The sequence below is a fragment of the Botrytis fragariae genome (genome assembly GCF_013461495.1).
Source record: "Botrytis fragariae strain BVB16 chromosome Unknown tig00000037, whole genome shotgun sequence".
Taxonomy (NCBI): domain Eukaryota; kingdom Fungi; phylum Ascomycota; class Leotiomycetes; order Helotiales; family Sclerotiniaceae; genus Botrytis; species Botrytis fragariae.
Window position 1 is genome coordinate 751,088 of NW_023500990.1, and position 17,812 is coordinate 768,899.

Below are 17,812 nucleotides of genomic sequence, written 5' to 3' on the forward strand. Positions count from 1 at the left end.
GACTAGTATTTCATGGATCAATTAAAATGACTTCTTTCTGGCTGTGAAATGAATGTAAAGTTCACAGGATTCATACATGAGTCGCGCGATGAATGCAATGTCCACATAGGCACAGCTATGTGATTGCATTGAAAATTAAGGTCTGGATATCTAATTCTAACCAAGATGACGGCACTTATTACATGAATAATACTGACATTCAGGGTTACCGTTTAGCCACTTACAGACCTACCCTGATAACAATTAGATCTTGAATCCTCATGTTCTAGCATAATGGGATGTACAATCAAAATCTTGTCGTGTTGGATGACTCGAATACATGAACAGGATAGTGTAAGTAAAATACCACAGTCGGAAAGCAAGAGAGTCAGAACCCCAAGCGATGGTATAAATCTGAACCGATCCAAAGACCAAGTGTGAAAAGAGGCACATTAATAAGTATAGTCTACAGACTCAACTTTGAGCTCGTACCCTCTAAGATGCGTCTATTCTACTATTGAAAGTTCCAATGGAAAATGATTCGATGATGTACAGTTTAGCTCTTATTGCAATAAACTTTCCGTAATATCTGAACAGGATCCCACACAATCATCCGAAGTAGCCCAAAAGTATTTAATTTCCTTGTACCAAGGGATAAAAGCACCTTCAATTGTTTGGAGAATTCTAAAGTACTAGAGATTCAAACTGGAAGCTCAGGCATAACTCGCTTTGATCTTTCCACAACGGGTCTTATTGCCATAATTTATAATCTGTATTCAAGTATTTTGCGCCACCCAGCGAAGCTTCCGCATGTCAAAGGAAGCGTCATTTCCACCAGAAACTCTATAAACGTGGAATCTAGAGAAAGGAAAAATCTCATTGAATCAGTTCGATCCTCGGTGATCTAAAGAATGTATCTTATCGTCCTCGAACTGGCCAAACAGCCCTTCACATCGCATGTCCTTCCGGCCCATGAATGAAATCATTTTCAAACCTTCCCCACCCGCCCGTTGGCTCATCACACATCTTCAGACTATGAATCCTCAAGTCATAATGCCCATCCTGCGGTCTCTGTCCCTGGCAAACATTTCCACCCATCGCCACATTAATGATAACCTGAAAATCATTCAGCCTCCTCGTGCCCTCTGGCACCGTTGCTTTCATAACGACCTTCCCATCAATATACCAGACCATCTTCCCTCCTAAACCATTCTCCGGTTGGTTCCACGCAAACTCATATGTATGTTGTGCATGATGCATATCGTGCACCGGTGTCTCCACAACCCTATGTTTGTTCCAGTCCTCCCCATTAAAATGACCCCAATGCAAACAAGTATGATTCGTCGCATCCCCGTTCCACGTCTCCATAATGTCTATCTCTCCGTCGTTCGGCCATGTAAAAGGTTCACGCGGGAGGAGCCAGACAGCCGGCCAGATTCCGGAGGCACAGGGTGGTGTAATGGTTGCTACGAGACTACCACGATCCCGAGCTAGTGTCATATGGCTGGTTAAGCGTGCGCTTGTAAATCTGCCGTTCGAGGCAATGGCTCGGAGGACCAAACAACCGTTTTCATCGTGGAACGAGTTTTCTCGGTCTGCGATGTAATTTTGGAGTTCATTGTTTCCCCAACCATGATCGCCTAGTTGATGTCTGAAATTGTCGGATACGTGTGTGTGGGGAGCGAAAGAAGGTGTCCAATAGGGATGAATCGCAGAATAGGATGGCCTATTCTGAGGAATTGGAGGAGGTGCGCCTGCATTGTGATGAGGTTGAACTTGAGGATAGTATCCTGGTGGTGCGGGTTGTGGTGGTGGGGGTGTATGTGCTGTGGATTGACCTGGGATGGAAAAATTGTGTTGAGCAGCAAAGGCTTCGCCCTTAGCTTTAGCTTTATCGAGAATACTTTTGAAAGACATGCTGATCGTATTGGGTTTGGTTTGATGTAAAATGTGTGGGATTTTGCGGTAAAGTTATAGCACGAATGTTACGTCAGTGTGCGGATCGGCCCGCAAAATCATAAGGCTGCGCTACTTGCGGGGTCACTCGGTAAGTTCGATTTTTCCACCCCTGAGATCTGAGATGGCAACTTTTCTTTGTTTTTGATAAGCGTTTAGTACAACCATAGAATTCATGGGTTCTATCGAAATAACGACATTTTAACTCAGGGTAGGGAGCTATTATGACTATAACGAGTGGTCATTATACGTTTCCTTTACGCTATACTCTATTCTCATTTTTCTCCTGCGATTCTCTCATCTCCATCTTTGACAATCACCACGAATGTCCGAACATGTATTATACACATGTCCCCTCTTTTCATTCATTACAAAAATTCCGTCTTCTTCATACTGTTCGTGAATAACTCCCTGCACCTAACCCTACTGCCCAATCTCGCACACAGTAAGAACGCCCCACTCAATTTTCGATGTAAACTATAAGTTTCTTCTGGCGGTGGCGCTAGTCGCTCTCTGATCATGATCGGAATGAGAGCCTTTACTCTTTCCGTAATGGTTTGGTCTCTGAAATCATAGATCTCCGGGGAAGACTCTAAAAATGGTTCTGCGAGAGTGAGAACAGATTGTATGTGCGCGTCTAACATGGCCTTAGATTCTTGGCCCGTAAGATACCCGAGATCGATAGACAAAGCGCGAACTGTATCTCTCTCTGATCTTGAGGCTGCGTCTAGGAGTTGTGTGTATTTAGTGATGAACTCTTCGGGATACTCGCGAGAGGCTCCGAAATCGAGAAGTTCTAGTTTATTGGTTTGTGCGTTGTAGAGGAAATTTGTCCAATTAGGATCAGTCTGCATGTATTTGAACTCAGTAATCTCGCGAAGACAGAGACGTAGGATCTGGGTTCCAATCCAGTCTCGTTGCTCTTGCGTAAAACTTTGAACACGAGTAACACCAACTCCTTCCATATATTCCATGGTAAGAACCTGTTTCCCTGACGCTTCGGAAAACACTTTTGGTACGACGAAAACATCTTCTTCATCTGCTAAAAGTTCCTGGAAACGTAGTCCGCATTCCGCTTCTCGAATATAATCGCATTCCCATCCCAGCTCTGTTCGGGCATTTGCTATCGTTTTATCGAGGAACAAGCCTTTTGGTAGAAGACGAGATGCTGTTAGAAGAATTGCGAGGTTGTTAAGATCGGAGTCTATGGAATCTGCGACCCCAGGATATTGAATCTTTACAGCAACCTTTGCACCCGTTGATTTGAGTGTTGCACGATGGACCTGCCCGATAGATGCAGCAGCCAAAGGAACTTCTTCAAACTCGCCGAATAAGTCTCTCCATTCAGGTCCGAGATTTGCTATCAATACTTTGTTTCTTTGTGAAGCAGGCATGTAGTCTGCTCGATCTTGAACTCGTTGCATTACCTCTTGGATTGGCGCCGGAAGCATTTTGGAGTCTTGGAAACTGATCATCTGGCCCAATTTCAAAGCTGCTCCTCTCATCCGAGACAATTTCGTCACAAGCCTGTCCATGTTACCTGCGCTCAACATGAAAGAACCCTCGCCGCCACCGCCACCAACTCGACGAAGACTTTCGCTGATGGCCCCCCCCACCATGCCAGCAGCGAGACCACTATAGTTCCACAACCTTCCAAGTCTTGAAGAAGGGACACTAGATTCTCGCAGCTTATATGGGGCAGGCTGTGAGCTTCCCTCTGGCTGCAACTATAATATTGTCAGATCTCAGTGTCACATGCATCAAGTGCGAGAGGAGTTCATATTCACAGTATTACTACTACTTTCTTTGCTTATATCTGCCGCTAGCTTCTCGATAATTTCACTGTTTTGACGAGGAGTCTCGAGAACGGATTTTAGTGGACTATCCGGGGTAGTCGGTTCTGCTTGACTAGATGAATGAACATTGAAGGTATCCTGATCCTTATTTCTTGCGAGTTGGGTTTGGTCTAAAGGGGTGTCTTTTACTCCCTTTAAGCCCAGTGTACCTTTACCCGATCCTTGAGTTTTACCTCCCAATAACCTAGCAACCCTTGGGCTATAGAACAGATCTGTGTTGATGCCCTCGGGCAGCTGTTCTTGCTCGGGAACTGTTTCAACAGAGGGTATTTGTTTAGTCCTGTCAACAGTTTCTGAGAAAGTATCAGAGTTTATAGCATCATCCTTCAAATGTTGATCATTTTCTTGAATATCGGATGTATGTTTTGGTATTTTGGCTCTGGGTAGGGAAGATAAAGTAGGTGATGTGTGTCTTGATCTGTCATAGAAAGAATCTTCATCATGTCCTTCTTCCAATGGATTATTTGAATGCCCAATTGCATCTGCAGTGATTGATGGGATTTGGCGCTCGTGTTCTCGCTGAATACGTTTTGCATTGTCCGCGGATAAAGGCTTGGTTTTTGGAATAGGGATGGTCGAGGCATTCGAAGCCGCAGGATGCAATCCTTCACTGTCAACCGGATCGAGCTTGGGTCCAGCTCTTGATCTGGTAGGGGTCGTATCTGCATTTAACCCGGCAGTATCGATATCTGCATTTTGGGGAGGGATTGTTCCATCTGGAAGAGGGTAACTTTTGGCTTTTTCCTGTTGAATGTGCAAATCTCTTTTCGGAGCCGGATCGACAGACGAGTTTGATTCGGACTTTTCGTAGAAATGATCCTGCTCTAACCCCTCCTTTTTCTCTGGGGCATGCTCTTGTTCCTTCGTAGATTTTCTGCTGGGTATAGGTCCACTGTCATTCGATTGAGAATTGGCTGTATAATCTGTTGCCTCCTTGGTCCATTCTGGCACATTATCATTCAATCTCGCTGCAAGAAAAGATGCTGCTTTGGCAGTCTCCGTGACTCGGTCCGTTTGATTGCGTACTGCTCTTGCTAGAGTCGAGGTTCTATTGTATACATCAATTTGTTTTGTCTTTAGTGCAATGTGCTTCTGTGCAACCCCACGGGAAGCATTGAAGAGAGCGGCCAAGTCTAGAATCCTCTTCCCCGCCATAGTTACCAAACAAGTAATTCAATTATTCTCATAAATTCATGCCGAAAAACTAGATAATGAATGCCGCAGAGATATGTTCAAAATTTTGGACGGCTGTTAAGTTCATCGATAATTCTTGCCGAGCCTGAATCCCTGTAGATTTCGAAGACGTCACTATTCGATATCGTGAGAGGGTCTGGTTTGTGTGGGTACGGTATAGCTCTCTGCAAAACAATCATAAAGGATGAAATTCAGGAGGTATAATAGTTACAAGACAAATGTATTCGAAATTCATGAAGAATTATCGTAATGTTTAGTACCATCTAGCATGCTTATTAAACTCAAGGCCATTAACGTTTATAACAATATAACCATTCTAATCTATCTATAGCCAATTGAGAGCTCATGTATCGGTAACCTGTGTCTACTAGGTATGTGGAACCTGGACAAGATTCCCAGCTTCCGTATTTAAAGAATGACTTATTAGCACTCACAGGGTATCTTATAATTAGTGTATCCCCCAAACGCCGTTCTATTTCCATAATCCAATGTTGTTCAACTCTTCCCAGAAGGAGTCCATCTCGCCCGTAGGTTGGATTTTGCTCTCACAGTGCCTGGTGTTTTAACACCAAAGGTGTCATTAGTCCCCTTACCCGAACCACCAACACGACTCCATAAGCGTTCAGCAGCTGGTGTCAGACCACCGGAGCCCACCCTAGGACTACTTGGAAATTTGGGCACAGGAGTCGTCTCGACCTTTCCAGTCATACCAAATTTTGCAGATGTACGTTTACTTCTGGCAGTTTTGTCCACCATCCTGTGATGTAGGTCCTCCCGCTTGCTTTGCTCTTTTATTATGAATGGGTTTTTGGTAGTGTCGCTTGGGCCAAGATCGATAATAGGAGAAGGTGTATGTGGCTCTTCATCCGGTTCATCATCCACGAATGAATAACCATTTACACGTGGAGTTTCGCTTCCATCATATCCAGACTCTGAATCCGCAACTCGTCGTTTTCCAGCTATGGCATCCCTTACAGCAGACATTGATGGGGAAGACGGTATATTGTTTTCCTCTTGAAGTGTAATCTCTGGCAACCTTGTATTGGCATATGCGACACCTTTTGGTGCAGCTCTTGAATCATTTTGTGCTCTCTGTGCCACAGTCTCAATTGAATCTTCCACGCTATCAGGTCGAAACATTAATCCATTGTTTGGCTTAGATTTCCAGGAGTCGGGTTGGGCCGGCCTCTCCTTTATGTCTTGAATCGCAAGTCTGTTCCTTTTTCCGCCATCATCCTCCAAAGATTGTCTTGACTGCAGAAGCTTTGTCTCAACTTCTTTCTGCTTTAGCATCATATTAGATGCCACTTTATTACCGGTCCACATCCAAGCATATTTTTCAGCTCGTTTTTGATTTTGCTTGTCTAGTAATTTGTAAAAGCTTTCGTTGTCTTCGCTGGTATACAATGATTGAAATTTGGTGAGACTCATGTTTGTATCGACTTCAACTGAGGGCGCCTGAGTTGCGTCGGAAGTGACTGACATTGGCGTATCTCCAGCAAATCCGCCAGGTGTTTCTGAAGCTCGAGATGGTGTTTGAATGGATGTGCCACGTCTTCCAATACGTCTCCCCGGAGTCATAACATGTCGAAGCCTACGTTCAGCACTTGTGATCCAAGCTCCATCTTTTGAGTCGAGTGCATCTAAATATTCTTGTTTCGTTTCCGTTTCGAGTAGCCCTGGAAAGAAATCCCGAGCAATGATTTCTGATATGGCATCGGTATACGTATCCTCGTCAATAACATTCTTTGGTCTTTTGATTCGTTTTGGGGGTGGTGGCATCAAAGCAGTTTCATTTGCGCGTTTTGTAAGAGCGGTTGCGGTTGCTGAAGTAGACTTTGATGGTACCAGATCCATCGCTGCGGATGTGCCAGCTACGAACCAAAGATATAAATCGATCCTTTTCTTCAAGTTGTTGCCGTACTTTCCCAATCTTTGCCGGACTATAATGCTCAGGTCGATTTCATGCCGAATCGATAAAATAAGGTTAGGTGACTACAAAATAATGGGGATTTGCGATAAGAGGGATGGAAATTGGATCGATGATTAAGCGCGCGCGGGCAGAATACACTACTGTACCTAAAAGCTGTATCGGTGATAATGTTGCACAACAGGGATGCTTCTGGACTCCGAAAGAATACTTGAGGGATTCGAAAAGTAAATTCATAAAAGTACATACAACCCTCCAACGTGTACTTTTTATAATCAAATTTTGTAGAGGCTACATCTTTGGGACCTCCAGATATCAAACACATTTTATTGAGGAGTTCTATTACATTTTCAGCATTATTTCCCTCCCTATCACTATTCTTCCACGATAGATAACCCCGCACTCACTTGCCTCACTGTACGAACCTTTGATTGATTGATTGAGAAAATGTCCTCCCGAGAGGAAGAGGCAGTTGCCTTGAAGAATGAAGGAAACAAAGCTTTCGCTGCTCATGACTGGCTCGGAGCTATCGATTTATACACCAAGGCCATCGAACTTGACGACCAAAAGCCAACATACTTTTCAAACAGAGCTCAGGTACCTTCACATGTACTCAACATTTGAACTGCTCGCGTGATTGATAATCTTGTAGGCAAACATCAAATCCGAGGCTTATGGATACGCAATAGCTGATGCTACAAAAGCCATTGAACTCGATCCGAATTTTGTAAAGGTTCGTTGGCTCAGAGATTTTCCTATTAGTGCCCTTTTCTTGTCCCAAAGTTTGAAATCTAACAACTTTCTCGCAGGCATACTATCGTCGAGCCGTTGCATATACTGCAATCCTAAAACCAAAAGAAGCTCTCAAAGACTTCAAGGCGGTTGTCCGGAAGGCACCAAATGACAAGGACGCGAAGCTCAAGTTGGCAGAATGTGAGAAGATAGTGAAAAAAATCGAGTTCTTCCGAGCCATCGAAGTTGGAGATCCACCATCTGCGGCGGAGGGCCTTAACCTCGATGATATGGTTGTAAAGGATTATGATGGTGTAGAGCTGGGCAACGAAATGACAACCGAATTCATCAATGATATGCTTGAACGTTTCAAGAATGGCAAGAAAATACACCAGAAATATGTTTATCAAATTGTCATGGCAGTCAAAAAGATTGTCTATGATGAACCGACAATGGTGGAGATGGAGATCGACAGCGACGCACAGTTGACCGTTTGTGGAGATACACATGGTGAGTCGAATTTTTATCGCATTGCAGTTTTAAGCTAACATTGAGTCTCAGGTCAATTTTTCGATCTTATGGAACTCTTCAGACTCAACGGTCTACCCGCAGAGAAGCATTATTACTTATTCAACGGTGATTTCGTTGATCGAGGTTCTTGGTCATGTGAAATTGCACTGCTGTTGTATGCATACAAATGGTTACGTCCATCAGCATTTTTTATCAATAGAGGAAATCATGAGACCGATGACATGAACCGTGTTTACGGATTTGAGGGCGAGTGCAAGGCAAAATACAATGGTGGGTTGTCTTCCCGATTCATTTAAATCTTGATCCCTGAGAACACCAACTAATTCCTACCAGAACGTACTTTCAAGCTATTCTCCGAAAGTTTTTCGGCTCTGCCTTTAGCAACTCTCATCGGCAAGAAATATCTTGTCCTTCACGGAGGATTGTTCTCGGATGATAAGATCACGTTAGACGACATTCGAGCTTTGAACAGACATAATCAACGCCAACCGGGTCAGGCAGGATTGATGATGGAAATGTTATGGACCGATCCACAAAAGGAGCCGGGTCGTGGCCCAAGTAAACGTGGTGTCGGTATGCAATTCGGACCAGATATCACTAGAAGGTTTTGCGAAAACAATGGATTGGAGGCTATCATCCGTAGTCATGAGGTCCGAATGGAAGGTTATGAAGAGGAACACGATGGAAAATGCATTACTGGTATGTGAATTTCCACTAATGCATTACAGACTTAACTAACACTTTTCAGTCTTCTCTGCACCGAGATATTGCGATAGTACAGAAAACAAGGGAGCTTATATCAATATCGGACCTGATTATAAGTTGGACTTCCACAAGTTTGATGCAGTGCCACATCCTAATATCAAGCCTATGGTTCGTAGTTCCGGAGTTCCTTCTCTTCCCAAACAATGAGCTAACTAGTGAAACAGGCCTACGCACAAAATTCTCCTTTATCGATGATGTAGATGAAACGACCATGATCAAAAATATCAGGTGATTTTTGGGAGCGCTTATAAAATTTTGGATCTATTCCATCTATCAAGATAGGAGATCAATCCGTAGGAGAATATCTTACAATGGATTTGAAAATGTACAATAGCAGTAACATCCTCACGTAAAGCGCTTCAATGATACTGATGCTCCAGCGAGAATGTAGTTATCCAAAATAATTTAATCATTCACAACTCTTAGCCAATCAATCTTTACGGACGAACGTCCACTAATTTGCCGACGCTGCTTGGTGGCGTGTGTAATGCAGGCAAGAGGCTTGACGTTTACATGGCATATCCTCCTTTTCTACGAATCATCATGAATTTTCATATATGCTCACTACATACTTACTACATACTTTCATCTCATCTTAATATAGTTTCCCAAATCTACACGTTCAAAGAACATATCCTTTCCTCCAATTTGCGGGTCTTGTCTCTCGCCAAAAGCATGAGCTCCGAATCACACCACCTGTAGCGTACCTTATATTGTAGTATTATATATTACATGTGTGGTGATTCGTTATTGTATTGTCTTGTATTTCTTAAAATGGGATGTTGAGATAATTTTGGTCGCGTATGTGCTCGGCTTGAAGTGACGATGATGAGAATAGTTGGAGATGTGCATAGCTGGAATTCTAGGCCTTGAGAGGAGAAACAATGCATACGTGGAAAAGAAAAAAAGAAGGGTGAAGAATACAGTTCACGAAGGTAGATTAGAGGTTTCCTTGGTAGTTAGATAACAGTCTTGGAAGCACATTTAAACCGTGCATATACTTTTGAATTTTCATGTCATCTAAATGTATGTGATATCGTGCTCTAAGAAATGGTCTTCTCAACCAATGTGATTCCGTATTTTTTCAACTCCTCCATCAATGGATCGTTGATCTTGCTGGTCATAGGTGCGAGAATACCCTTCTCACTGATTGTTCCATCGAGAACTTGCTTGACAGCAACACCACATGGTACACCGACTAATTTGGCCATGGCGGAGTAACCCTTTGGATCACCGTATTCAACTAATGTCGATGTACGAGTCTCCTTCTTTCCATCCTTGTGCTCAATCTCAAACTTGTGTTGCAACATGACAAGATCACGTTCTCCCTCCTCAAATTGCATCTTTTTCTCGAGAGTGGCGCAAAGAGTATCGAGAGGGTTACCACGGGGAATAATCTTTTCGTCGGAGAAGATACCAACCCAGTTAAGACCGTTCATGATACGTTCCTTTTCTTCGGTACTCTCGAACTTTGCCTTGGAAGCAATTGCCCACTTCAAATCATCCTCAGTGCTTGACGAAGATCCAAGAACCTTTTGAGTAGCCTCCTTCCAGGAAATTGCCTCGGTAAATCCGTGGTCTTCGTCACTTAAGAATCCCATATCAACCAATACACGAATGAACTCTGGGAAACCTTGATATCTCAAAGTACCTCTGATGATAGTTTGTGCTTCTGGAATATTGTAACGCTCCTTGTAAGGGTAGAATCTCTGTTTGGGTAGGCGACAAATGCGTATCCTGGGTAGATGAAGTATGGCTTGGCGGTACCCATCAACTCTGGACCAGCAACGTCAACAATGTTTCCGTCTCTATAGAATCTTGCAGCATTTCTCAATGCCAATAAAACACCACGGGAAGACCAAGAGAACTTGTAACCGAGAGGGTTGTCCGAATTCTCTGGAGCTGGAAGACCTCCACAGTATGACAAGAAAGAAGTGATCTTCCCACCCGCCTTGTGAACCTCCTCGATGGTCTTAACAGCATACAAGTGATCGATTCCTGGATCCAAACCAATCTCGTTCATAACTGTGATACCGGCATTCTTGGCCTCCTCGTCCAATTCGAGCATGGCAGGAGAAACATAACTAGTGGTAACAACGTTCTTCTTGTTTCGGATGGCAGATTTAATGACGGTAGCGTGGAATGTATATGGGATTAAACTGATGACCAAATCGTTCTTTGCAACTTCGGCATCGAGAGCTTTGTCGTCTGTGACATCGAGGGAGATTGGGTGGGCATTCTTGACACCTTCGGAGAGCTTCTTAGCACTTTCGATGGTTCTGCATGCTGGAAAAAAGTCAGCTTTATCTTTTGGAGAGAAATTGGAATTTTCATGTACCAACAGAAACTTGAATGCCTGCTTCACTGAGAATATCCAAGGTTGGGCGTGTTACGAAGCCCGCACCGAGCATAAGAACTTTCCTAGAATAATTGTAAGAAAACGAAACTCGAGGCTGAAATGATTCGATAGCTTACTTTGTGTCAAATCCAGCCATGATGTCTAACTTGGATGAATATAATTGAGAATAAAATGAAAATAAATATCAAGCAAAGGCTTGAAAGATCACCGAACGACTCATGCCGATGGGTCAAATTTCTTGGTGGGGTTGATCCGTGATCGGCCAACTGCATGTGTGATAAAATTCGCAGAATTTGGTTGAGATCAGCATTAATTCACTGTAAGCATGCTTCTCAACCATTATGATAGGGTTAACGAATGATGTTCTTGTTGTAGAGTAACTAAAGTTTTTACATGTCAATTCGGTTTCTTAATATCATTATTGTACAATTTTGAGGATAATACCAAACATGATATTGAGGTTACAATGCATACACGGAGCTACAACAAAGGTCAAGGATCTCAAGTTGTCCCGCACTAATCTATAATAGGATCTAGCTTCCCTTGAAGCTTACTTAAGCGCCATTCGCAAAGAACACTTTTCATAAGTCGCGAAAAAGCTCTTCTTCAATTTTCTCTTTCACACAACATCAAGCTTTTGAAGCTTATTCACAACATCTCAACAATAATTCATACCGTACAATAATCATGTCGGCAATGGATGTATTCTGGGCAGCTCCGCCTATCTCAAGGTATGCGCAATGCGTTCTGCGAGAGATGCGCCAATCAATTAATACTGATGCTGATGATAGTGCATAGGACTTTGGCTACTGGTGCCTTGACTCTTTCGATCTTGGTCTACACTCATATTCTCTCAGGTTATCATGTCATGTTCTTATTGCAACCCATAATGCAATTCCCACCTCAATTGTGGCGACTTGTTTCTCCCTTTCTCGTCACTGGCCCAGACTTGGGTATTCTCTTCGACACATACTTTCGTAAGACCCGAAGGATCGCATTACAATCAGGATAGATTGACTTACATTGTAACAACAGTATACACTTATGGAAGCAAGCTTGAAACAGCTTCGCCTAGATTCTCTCAACCTGGAGATTTCTTGACATATGTATTGTTTGTTTGTGCGACGATCTTGGTAGGCATTATCTTTTTTTTCCTTTTTTTTCTTTTTCTTTTTTTTCCTTGTTCTGTTCACACCCCACCTCTATACTGCCCGTTTAGTGCAATGCTCTTAGCTACAACGGTTCCTAAAACGAGGAAGATTACCCTTACATCTTGGCTGGTCCGACATTCGCAAAACAACAAATAGGATCAGTCGAGGTGTAGGCATGGTGGGAAGTTCCTATGAGAAAACTCGTGTTGATTCCTCAACTTAACTCGGGTGGTTGTGGCTCCCTACATTTCAAGTCATTGTCATTGAGATGTTAATACTTGGTGTTTCTATTTCAAGAGATACCTTGTAATAATCTCATCTAACAAATGCGCAGGGCTTGAATGCATTCATAACAGGCGGTGTCATCTTTACATCGGCATTGGTATTGGCTTTCGCATACACATCGACACAAGATGATCGTGGCATGAAAGCTACCTTTTTTGTCATCACCATTCCAGCACCATGGATCCCATATGCCATGCTTCTCATGACTTTTGTGATGGCTGGCGCTGGCCCAGCTAAGATTCAAGCTACCGGTCTTGTTGCCGCTCATCTACATGATTTCTTGACAAGACTTTGGCCTACATTTGGTGGTGGAAGGAATTTTGTTCCAACCCCGGGTTTTATTCAGAGAGCTTTCCAAACAACACAAACCACTGTTACTGAAAGATCTTATGGTACCGCGGTTGCACAACCACAACGATCTGCCAATGCTCCCAGCTCATCTGGCAGTGTTCTACCAGAATCGTGGAAGACTCGTGGCTCAGGACATAGATTAGGAGGTGATTGATTGAGTGATTCATAATGCAACAATGGATCATGATGTAATATAGATAAGATGCTTTCCTACGTTGGTGCTTGGTGTCGATGGAATAAAATAATAATATTAACCATTAATGGCATCACTATGAATAATTTTACTTGCCTTTGTTTCGTGATCGTGATTCTCGAGAAAAATTCTCGAAAGCTTTCAGGTTGAGCGTAGCATGTGCGTCAACCTCCATTGTTCATCATCCCACTTCCTATTTATTCATGCCATTCTCTTCCATCGTTACCGCAGGCTTTCTTCACTCACAACATACATATCATATATTGTTATGTGCAACAAGGCATTGCCAATATTCTCACCTGGACATGGCTATACTATCCTTATGAGTACATTTTCCAGCCATACGCTTTATATGAATAGAAGATAGTCCTAAGATTGGTTCTTGCGCCTGGAGTTGGTCAATACCTCGTGGAGATGTGTGTTGATGGCTATTAGTGGAATGATAAGTTCATATATTCATATGCGAAATTCACCGTGGAAGGATCAGACCGGGAGGTTAGCGGTTCGACGGGTCCGGAGATGATGCAAAAAGGCGGATGAGGTAATTGAGGCGAGCATGGAGGGTTTTTGGTACCTTTGCATAAGTTAGTGGAGGATTGTTGAAAATGGAAAGTTCGAGTGTTTCATGATGTACTTGCTCAGATTGGCTGAGAGGAGCTTCACAATACTGAGCCAGAGCTTCAAAATTCGTCAAGTTTCATTGTACTATTGTCATGATTATAAGATTCTAGTCATGGGAGGCCTTGATTTGATGGAGGGAGATGAACTGCACTTGCACCATCGAGATGTAAGAAGGGCAGGCAGAATAGAAGTATATGACAACAACCTTAACGTCGGTGGACAACTACAAAGAATCATAATGATAATGTAAAATTGAGAGGTGAGGTTAGAGAGGTCAATGAATAGTCCAAAAAGGATACTTAGCGTAATTCTACCACTGCAGCAATCGTTGATGTTGTTTCAACACCCCTGGGCCTTGGCGCTCTCTATTTCATGGCGTCAAAAGTGTTTGATACATTTGGATTAATTACTCTGAGTAATCATATATGTGAATATTCATAGTTGAATTGAACATAGATAGGCCTGGTTTTGCTAAACGAGTTGTTGGTGATGTGCCATTAGGTTATGAGCGAGTGAGAATGTGCTCCAATCTTTACAGTCGGACCCAAACTTTTCATGGTCACTTATTTACCTGCTAATTTTCCCCAGCCCGGCATGTCTCTTGCCATCAATTGAGCTCTCATGGCTCCCACTTCATACCAAGGAACGTTGCTACACATTCCTCGAAAAGATCTGCCCATCGCAACTCGATAGTTCCTCTCCTGATTGTTCTCCATCGCGATTCATTCACATATGTCGGTATTGAACTCTCCAAACTCATTGCTCCGCCCCTCCGTTAAAGAAGAAATCATCGTCTGGGACCCGAGTACAATGTTCCCGTCGAGCGGTGAAGTTACATATTTTACGATTTGCCAATGTTGAGATATATCAAGATTTAAGATAGTGCTGGCGACACAAAGGGTGTAGAAGATGTAATAATGCATTCGTAGACAAGATCAATTGCATATTCAGGAACTTGAGATCCAGTATATCTCAACTGAGTAGTGTTGACCCAAATAAACCTTTCTACAGTACAGTATGAGTGTTTATCTGGATAATCCTGAGTTTGAGAGCTTTCAATATAGTGGAGCTGAGCAGTCTTTGGGTTTTAATTGACAAGAATAGCAGCAACAGCTGGCACTTTGGAGATGGAAGACAGTAGATGATTTTCTTAAATCATTTATGCGCCTCAAGACTTCTTAGTCACGAATTGAAACATCCAAAAGAAGGAGGAAACTTCCAAATGTCCCGAGATTAAAGATTACTGGCAACATTCATCTCCATGCACTGCATGCATCGTCGAGCAAACTGTCTGTCTACCACCTACCGGATCACCGTTCCGAAGTCTCTCTAATCCCTACATCCCTTCTAAACAGGCAATTCACAGTCCCAAATCAGTAACACTCATTACCCCTAAGCCCCATCTATCCAATCCATCACATCTTAGAATTCTTCTCTAAATTTTGTTGCACATCGTACCGAATCCCGCGCCGAGCTGACGTTTTCAAACCCTTACATCGCTTGTCTCCCAAACATCCCGCTTCCGAAAATTTGGCGTTCCACGTACCGAGTTCCGAAACACGAGTCCGGTATTACAGGGGGTGAAGAGATAAACTACGCCGAATGACATAAAATGAGGGCCGGAATCCGAGGTTATCCACAAGTTTCAGATAGGCAACAGATAATTTGGGGAAGTCATTTGAGTATAAGGATCGAATAAGTTTACATTATGAATGATGAGTTCGGGTTGTGTTTTTGTAGCAGTTGCGTCAACATCCATTGTTCATCATCCCACTCTTTATCCATTAATATTCTTCTTTCTCAAAGTTGCTGCAAACTTTCTTTGTTTTTGATATGAATATCATCTATTGCCCTGTACAACAAGGCATGAAGATGTACGTCAGAGGCTGATCATTGCGCAAAAAATCGTTGGAGTGTTTAGCGGGGTTGCTGGGCTTGGTCCGGGTATGAGACTCGCTTCTCCTGTTGTCCAAAATCCAGATAAAGGAGACAGAAACTTTGAAAATAATCAAGGGGTCATGGGCATGAATGTTTTTGGGTGAGGAAATGTGACACTTCGGATTTTACGTTGGGAACATCACGAAGGATGGATCTTTGATACAATCAAGTATTAATGGTGGCAGTTTTGATCCCCTTCATTCAACAGCGCCGCACAATTTGCCGCTTTCAACACCCAATGTGCGTATCTCTTCTCAACATATATCTCCGCTCTCCCTTTACCATATTAAATATAAATCTCTTCTTGTTTTGCTCACAGTTTTCGAGTGTTGAAGGAGCCGACATTCCTTCGTAACAATTATTACAACCGTTCACCCCACCGCAGGACCATTCCTTTCTCGCCTTTCCTGCGCGCATCAACTCACTGTGATTACTTCTCTATGCTTAGCACTTCGGAGACGTTTCATTTAGGGAAGTCCAAATTTGTTCTCATGACTCGTTACTTCTCCTTATTATCCACTCCATCTATAGTCCTCTATCCCATTCTCAGATCACTATTCTCCGCTCTCCATACCCATGGTTCTTCTTGTCGTATTTTCTTTATAACAGAAATTGAAAGTCCTACTGTGAAAAGGGTTTCAAATTAGTAGGAATAGACTTAGGTGATCAGTAAATTCAAGAAAAGCCCGGCGAGTCTTGGCCCTAAGATTTGAGCATCATGCACTGTCAATCAATGGCCGGTTTCACTCGACCGATAATTTTGAAAATTTCTGAGCTGGTGGATAATCCACAGAACCAGCAAAGCCAAGACTGTTGGTAACCTGGCAACAAGGCTGCTTTCATATGTATATACAATTATGTGCCTTTGCCGAATGTACCGCAAAGAACTCCGGCACATCTTCCTGACTTCCACCTATGGAACGCTAGTACCGCCACGGTGTAGAGTGGATCAATTACCGCACCCGTTCTGCAAATCCATCCGTATATTACCTGGCCCACATTCATTTCTCAGATTATGGCTGATGTCCGTGTCTTGTTCCTCGGCCTCTTGAGTACTGCCGCCGGTTTGTTCTGCTGCGCCCTCGAGTCCTCTTATTCGTGCTTAGAAGAAGGTTTCAAACACCGGCGGTTGTAAGTAGTGGTTCGCACATTCCAGTTAAATTTTGAAGCTTTGTTCGAGTTTGAGATAAAGAGGAATATGTGTTTGGTAGGAATTAATCTTGTCAGGTAAGATATCCTGAACATTAGCGTAGTCTGGCACAGTCTGGAATTCGGTTGTGCCAAGCTTACTAGCTTTCTTACCAAGAACTTTCCGTTAGGGTGAATAACCTCTACTTCAGGGGCCACAATCCATTATAGCTGATATCTATACCAAGTAACCATGCCTTATTCCACATTCTTCTCGATTCCTGTAGAGGCCGCTCCTTGTCTAAATTCCTGCACAAGCTCCGCACCCAAAATATATCGACACCTTATATGAACCGACATTGATGGAATCAGGATTCTCCACAGAAATACTGACAAAGACACGTCGATAGCTATCTTCTCTAGGCTAAAAGGACATGCCGCTTGCAGAAAGTACCTCAAGCGCTCTTAAAACATGTTTGAGTTGAAGACGTCAATTTGGGAGGAGCAACCTGACCCCATCTGCCACTCCACTAAGGATTGCAATGTTCCATTGGCAGTATCAAGAGAGGTGTGTAAATATTTTGAGCTAGAACTTCCACTTCTAACGAAGAAAAACGGCGAGAGGGGTCGAAACATGAGATGAGACGATTATTGAAGTACCTGGCCTTCCGTCAAAGAACCACAAATGAATCCAAGACCCCAGACAGCTTTATTGTGGGATTCTTGTACATTGGTAATATTTGTATTTGTTTTCAAATCCTTTCATGTACCATCTCTCGTATCCTACTGTACAATGGTTGTGTGGCAGGCCACCATTTGACCTTACGTGTTCGATTTTGGATA

General features: G+C 43.0%; 6 protein-coding genes across 6 annotated transcripts; 2 read left to right on the plus strand and 4 right to left on the minus strand.

The window, feature by feature from the left end:
- Nucleotides 1–927: 927 nt before the first annotated feature.
- Bfra_011565 (putative glycoside hydrolase family 16 protein) lies at nucleotides 928–1,896 on the minus strand (the record flags this gene model as incomplete). Its single annotated transcript, XM_037341892.1, has 1 exon — nucleotides 928–1,896. The coding sequence occupies one exon, from the start codon at nucleotides 1,894–1,896 to the stop codon at nucleotides 928–930; it is 969 nt and encodes a 322-aa protein (XP_037194749.1).
- A 407-nt stretch (nucleotides 1,897–2,303) lies between these two features.
- Nucleotides 2,304–4,946, minus strand: Bfra_011566 (putative molecular chaperone protein; the record flags this gene model as incomplete). The annotated part of the gene is made up of 2 exons (XM_037341893.1): nucleotides 2,304–3,662; nucleotides 3,723–4,946. The coding sequence occupies 2 exons, from the start codon at nucleotides 4,944–4,946 to the stop codon at nucleotides 2,304–2,306; spliced, it is 2,583 nt and encodes an 860-aa protein (XP_037194750.1).
- A 534-nt stretch (nucleotides 4,947–5,480) lies between these two features.
- Nucleotides 5,481–6,842, minus strand: Bfra_011567 (putative nuclear protein es2 protein; the record flags this gene model as incomplete). The annotated part of the gene is made up of 1 exon (XM_037341894.1): nucleotides 5,481–6,842. The coding sequence occupies one exon, from the start codon at nucleotides 6,840–6,842 to the stop codon at nucleotides 5,481–5,483; it is 1,362 nt and encodes a 453-aa protein (XP_037194751.1).
- A 520-nt stretch (nucleotides 6,843–7,362) lies between these two features.
- Bfra_011568 (putative serine threonine-protein phosphatase 5 protein) lies at nucleotides 7,363–9,143 on the plus strand (the record flags this gene model as incomplete). Its single annotated transcript, XM_037341895.1, has 7 exons — nucleotides 7,363–7,512; nucleotides 7,568–7,648; nucleotides 7,725–8,157; nucleotides 8,209–8,448; nucleotides 8,512–8,877; nucleotides 8,927–9,051; nucleotides 9,108–9,143. 7 exons carry the CDS (start codon nucleotides 7,363–7,365, stop codon nucleotides 9,141–9,143), a joined length of 1,431 nt encoding a protein of 476 aa, XP_037194752.1.
- Nucleotides 9,144–9,986: 843 nt separating this feature from the next.
- Bfra_011569 (putative saccharopine dehydrogenase protein) lies at nucleotides 9,987–11,438 on the minus strand (the record flags this gene model as incomplete). Its single annotated transcript, XM_037341896.1, is given in 4 exon segments — nucleotides 9,987–10,652; nucleotides 10,670–11,229; nucleotides 11,282–11,364; nucleotides 11,419–11,438. The coding sequence occupies 4 exon segments, from the start codon at nucleotides 11,436–11,438 to the stop codon at nucleotides 9,987–9,989; spliced, it is 1,329 nt and encodes a 442-aa protein (XP_037194753.1).
- Nucleotides 11,439–11,989: 551 nt separating this feature from the next.
- On the plus strand, nucleotides 11,990–13,243 carry Bfra_011570 (putative der1-like family protein; the record flags this gene model as incomplete). The annotated part of the gene is made up of 4 exons (XM_037341897.1): nucleotides 11,990–12,033; nucleotides 12,101–12,279; nucleotides 12,338–12,435; nucleotides 12,788–13,243. The coding sequence occupies 4 exons, from the start codon at nucleotides 11,990–11,992 to the stop codon at nucleotides 13,241–13,243; spliced, it is 777 nt and encodes a 258-aa protein (XP_037194754.1).
- Between the last annotated feature and the right edge of the window lie 4,569 nt (nucleotides 13,244–17,812).